Genomic DNA, 5,434 nt, shown 5'->3' with positions numbered 1-5,434 from the left:
GATATATTATGCATAACAAATCCAATATCCCCGTTAAACATCATTAAGTTTGATTAGTTTGGTTATAGTTGAATTCTATTTCTATACAAATTTAAAGTAAATAAATTGATTAAGTTTAGTTATTGAGATTATCTAATAAATACTCTCGAGTAAATGAAANAAAGAAGAGTGGTCGATAAATGATTGAAATAATATCAGTTTTAATATGATAAAAGTAAAAAAAAATAATAATAATAATATATAATAAATTACAAAAGTAATATGTCATTTCCTATACAACTTCATTAACGTCAAGTTTTATACACTAAATCACATATATTTCATTTACCAGTCATCCCATCCATTAATGATTAGGAAAATTATGCACTTTACATATTCAAGTATACTAAACTTGTTTTAAAAACGTAATTTTTCTTACTATTCTAAAATAAAATGTCACTTTTCACTTTTCCTGCAGATAATATAACTTACATGTGATTGTGACCAAAAAGTATTTCTCTTTAATCATGTTCATTCGCAGTTAACATTAATATTTGTATTCAAACCATATAGGAAAAGCCTTCTATTAAATTACTTGGGATTTTCCAAGAGTAAAAAATGTAATTATACTTAGGAAATAAATATCACAAGTGAAGCTGAACATAAATAAATATCATGAAATGAAAATGGTTCACGGCTACACAGCTGAAAATACTCGCAAAATCATTTTTCCTTGGGAATTTTAACCAAGATTTCAAAACAAAACTCATTAAGGTAACATTGGTAAAAAAGCCTAGTGAATACTCAAAAGGTAATATATATTACGCAGTTTCTTTTTTCTTCTTGGGCATTCTATATCCTCCAACAACACAGGCATGGTCCCTCTCAAATGGTTCAAGGGTCACTTGCTCGAATGGTTTGAATTGATCCGCCTTCAACTTGTTCACTTCGCTTTCAAACACTGCCTCAGCAGGTACTGTTGAGTCTATGCAGTTAGCCTAAACATACACAGGATACATGCAAGTCAGAACAATTAATCTACACAAAAAATTCCCCCTTTCTGTGTTTAGGTTTCAAAGCCTGAAAACCCCAATTTTAAATTCTGGAAACACCCTACCCCTAAAAGCCATGAAAATACATGATAGGATCTCTGAAGATACCTTGATTGAAATAACAAAATGACCACCTGCTTTGAGATAATATGAAGCATTCAAACCCAAAATCCTAGCCTGCAATGCCCACCAGAAATTAATAAACAAATATTATTGGACTGTAAGTTTCAAACAAAACTATTAGTTACTTCTTGATTCTTTTCAGGAGCTTTATCTTCAAATGAAATACATTCCGGCAAATATAGAAGAGAATCGACACACTAAAATCATAACACTAAACGCAAATGTAAACTGAAATACATTGGGAAAATAAAAGAAACTGAAAATTTAAAAAATAAAAGTAAAAATTGGTACTGAATAAGGAAAATTCAAACAAATGAATTCACCAAAGCTGTTGTATATTAAAAAACACTAGTAGAACTATATGGAATAAACAGAAAACAAATTGATATGCATCAGAAACTCGGGTGTGCATCATTCATGCTGTCTTGAAGGGGAATCCGAGATACTCATCACATGCACAGATTGCCTCACAGACTAACTGGACACAAACAAACTTAGTAATGTATAATATATTATAAATATTATAGATATTATAATTATATTATATATATATATATATATAAAATATTCAAATTTCAAATTAATTAAAAAATGATACTAAGAAAACTGAAAATGGAGATAAAATCGGGCTCAAAAAATCTAACTGTTGAAACTGCATTAAACTTAGAATAAAGTAACGAAACAATATAAAAAAGAAAAGATATTGATTTGCATCAGAATCTCGGCCTGCATCATCCAAGAATCCGAGTAACTCATCATTTGCAAATAAATTACCGAACAAGAACAGAAGAAAAAATAAAAAATATACAATTAGCAAACTGTACTTTTTATTTAGCAAGATAGCACAAGAATTCAATACCCGGAAAGCCAATTCTAGCTTTTGAACTCCCCACTCCATAAAACTAGCAATAGCCACATTTCTGTTCCGAGGAAAACAAATTTTAACCTAGATTTCTAAAAGGGCAAATGAACAAGTGATGAATCAAGATCAAACAAACATTAATAATATGCCACTACTGATACTAGTACATCAATGTCTTCAACACATATATGCTGTAAATGTGACGATTGAGAGAAATTAAACCACACCTGATCAGGCTGAGCAACATCAGAAAAAATGACATCAACCATTCCAACCAACATTCTGTATTTAGCTGGATGTCTAGCATCTTCAATAATGGGTATAACATTCGTACGTTTTTTTGCCATGTTGACCAAATCACGACCACTTCTATGAGAAAACTCTACTGCATATACAACTCCTGACTACATACAAAGAACAATACACTCCAAGTAAGCTATTATACTCCACAGATCCCATATTACATTTCTATAATATACTTACAGGGCCAACAAGGTCAGACACGTGAGAAACAGTTGTCCCAGAAGCAGCTCCTAAGTAAAGGACTCTGGCTCCAGGTTTCTTCATGAACCAAAGTCAAAACTAATTAAATATTGGAAGAACACCTAAACAGAGGAAGCTTGTTGCAAAGACAAACTTACAATCCAGATGTTGTCAACTCCTCCAAGGATGGCAGCAGCCAACTTTGAACGAAAAGGATTCCATATTCTATATTCGTCTTTGGAACCATCTTCATTCTGCGAAATAAAGCTATTACTTCATAAATAACATAAATAAACTTAATCTACTTAACGAATGAACAGGAAAAGTACCTGGACAGTAATCCTTTTTTCATTGTAAACAGCTTCGCCAGGAACAAGATTCTTAGTTACAAGTGCGTCTTCTTTACCCTTGGCAATGAAAATTCCTTCATGCCTATGCGGCTGAACTACGACTTTGCTCCCACCCTTCATTCCACCTCTGCCACCGCCACGGCCACCACCCCTGCCGCCTCCACGGCCACCACCACCTCTGCCTCCACCTCTGGCTTTGAAGGGCGTACCTCTGTCTCCACCTCTTCCCCCACCACCTCTTCCTCTACCTCTGTCACCCCTACCACCCCTAAATCCACCACCAGAACCACCACGACCTGCAGAAATTCAAAAGTTGTAGGGAAAAAGGAATGTATTACCATTACATTCTTCTACTAATAAAAGAAATCATCAAAACACAAGGAAATGGGCGAGAAAGGGTGTCATCAAGTGCTAAAGCGAAATGCTTAAAGTGATACAGGCATAACAGAAAAGTTACCTCTTGGAGGAGCCATCTTGGAGAGCAGAGAGTGTAAACGGCGACAAAGTGATGTGCAAAGCAACAACCAATAATGGTTTTGAGAACTTTATAACTAAGGTTTAAGAAGTAGGGTTTTCATTTTACACGGGAAATAAGTAAACCTAAAACACCTTCCATTATCTACTGCTCTAACCCTAGCGCATCACTTCCGCTCCACTAAGCCGGGCCAGCCCATTTTTCATGTCCTGTGTATTCAACTGGGCTTCGTTGATTGTTTTTAATCTATTACTTCCTGCATCCTCTCAAAGTTCAACTTGCACACCATAAAATATGTGAAATGTCAAAACTAACCTTAAGAGTATTTTAAGACTTCCTTCTTCTCCCACTCACCATGGAGGTTGGCGCAACTGCTTCTAGCTTCGCAGTCAACAAGCCAATTGTGGCATTGTCCTTTTATTGTGAGTAAAGTACATTCTCACCATATATGTGTTCAGTTTTTTTCAATCTTTAGACTACTATTTTCATATGTATACAATTAAGTCTTTAACACAAAAAAAAAAAAAAATACTTCGTGCTACTCCGATCAAGTTTTTGTAATTTTTATAGATTCAAACTGAACTTAATAAGGTTGAGTAAATTAACTCATGTTTTGAAATTTCTTTTTGTTGAAATTAGTAAATTTCAATCATTTTTATTCGTTTTGCAGATTTTTTTACAAAATATATTATGTAGGTTTTTAAAATTAAATTAAAAAGTTACAGCTACAAAAAAAAATTAAATACTAAAATTAAAATAATAAATAACTAAACTTTGGGGTATTGAGTTGAGTTTTGGGTTAAACATGCATAATCTATTACCCAACAACTAAAAAAAATCCCTCAATTATATTGAATTGTGTATAATTTTAGAATAAAAACTTATATATGTTACATGAGAAAAAATTTACAGATTAACATACTGCTTATTCCTAATTTATAAATGAATATTAATTAATTAGATTGAAGTTATAAAAAAAACTTATAATTATAACATATTGGCATTGACAGTTTTACACTTTTATTAAAATATTGACAAATGTAGTGTAAGGGGTGGTCGGTCATGAATAAAAAAGATGCTAAGTTGGTAAGAGAAATAATGGGAGTTGATCGGGAAGGCTTGGAAGTTCATCAGGAAGGCTGGTAGGTCGGCCGGTTGAGTAAAGAAGAGGTGTGGGCATAGTGTAACAGGGTTATTGGATTAGTAAGGCGAATATCACGGGCACGTTAGCAACGGTTACGCTTAGTGGGCGAGTTTTGCGGGATTATGGGCCAGTAGCGTTTACAGGTAGTTATGGCCCTTAACTCACGTCTGATGCCTATAAATATAGGAGTAAGCAGCCAGGTAAAATACTCTGAATCTATTCATTCTTACCTTGATATTATTGTGACTTTGTTGACTTGGGCGTCGGAGTGCTAACGTGCAGGTCGCACCCGATCAGGTGTAAGAGTGAGATTATCTGAAGCGTTTCGCCAAGACAGTTCGACTCGCGTTCGGTCATGGGTCCTTCATCTGAAACATTTTGGCGCCTGATGAAGGTTGAAAAACAGTTATTTTCATATGTCATTTTAGACCAAATTACTCCCTTTACTGCTTATAATGAGCTTAGAATCAAGCAAAACTCAATAAATGAGTCAGTAGGGTGTCAAAAGTTGTTTTTAGCAATATTATGCTTGTTTTGCATTGATTTGTAGCATTTTTGAGAAAGTGAAGAATGGAGTTGAAGATGAAGGTCTTAGACTCAAGAAAAGGAAAGAAAGGTTGAAGATCAAATGGTTGCAGTGCAGAAAAGTCAACCAGAAAAGTCAACCAGTCAACCAGAAAAGTCAACCAATCAACAAGAAAAGTCAACCAGTCAACCAGAAAAAGTTGACCAAACCGCTAGGCAGTTGACTGGGGCGCCGGGCGGTTCTACGGCTTGAGGCAAACCGCCGGGCAGCCATTTTTGGCGCCGGGCAATTCTCTGATGGGCTTGGGCTTCAATTTTGTTACTTTTCTTGGTTATAAATAGCCCTAGTGCGAGTTGAGATGTATTCTTTTGACAGAAGGGGGCGACCAGACCTAATTTCACTCTCTGGAGAGGATCTCTTGGATGCTTAGGCTCCATTTC

General features: G+C 34.8%; 1 protein-coding gene across 2 annotated transcripts; it reads right to left on the bottom strand.

Annotated features, from left to right (window-relative positions):
- Window positions 1–621: 621 nt before the first annotated feature.
- On the bottom strand, window positions 622–3,446 carry LOC106754363 (mediator of RNA polymerase II transcription subunit 36a). 2 transcript variants are annotated; one of them, XM_014636374.2, is made up of 7 exons: window positions 3,307–3,446; window positions 2,829–3,145; window positions 2,658–2,753; window positions 2,500–2,577; window positions 2,244–2,420; window positions 1,140–1,208; window positions 622–977 (listed from the first exon to the last, which is right to left on the bottom strand). In XM_014636374.2, the coding sequence occupies exons 1-7, from the start codon at window positions 3,320–3,322 to the stop codon at window positions 801–803; spliced, it is 930 nt and encodes a 309-aa protein (XP_014491860.1). In that variant the 5' UTR covers window positions 3,323–3,446; the 3' UTR covers window positions 622–800. The 2 variants fall into 2 exon arrangements, with proteins under 2 accessions (XP_014491860.1, XP_022633650.1); XM_022777929.1 differs by lacking the exon at window positions 622–977 and adding an exon at window positions 2,014–2,108 and having other exon boundaries at window positions 1,155–1,208.
- Window positions 3,447–5,434: the final 1,988 nt, after the last annotated feature.

Source organism: Vigna radiata, unplaced genomic scaffold, assembly GCF_000741045.1.
Source record: "Vigna radiata var. radiata cultivar VC1973A unplaced genomic scaffold, Vradiata_ver6 scaffold_455, whole genome shotgun sequence".
NCBI lineage: Eukaryota > Viridiplantae > Streptophyta > Magnoliopsida > Fabales > Fabaceae > Vigna > Vigna radiata.
The sequence above is the reverse complement of the archived record's forward strand: the minus strand, read 5'-3'. Positions and strand labels throughout refer to the sequence as shown.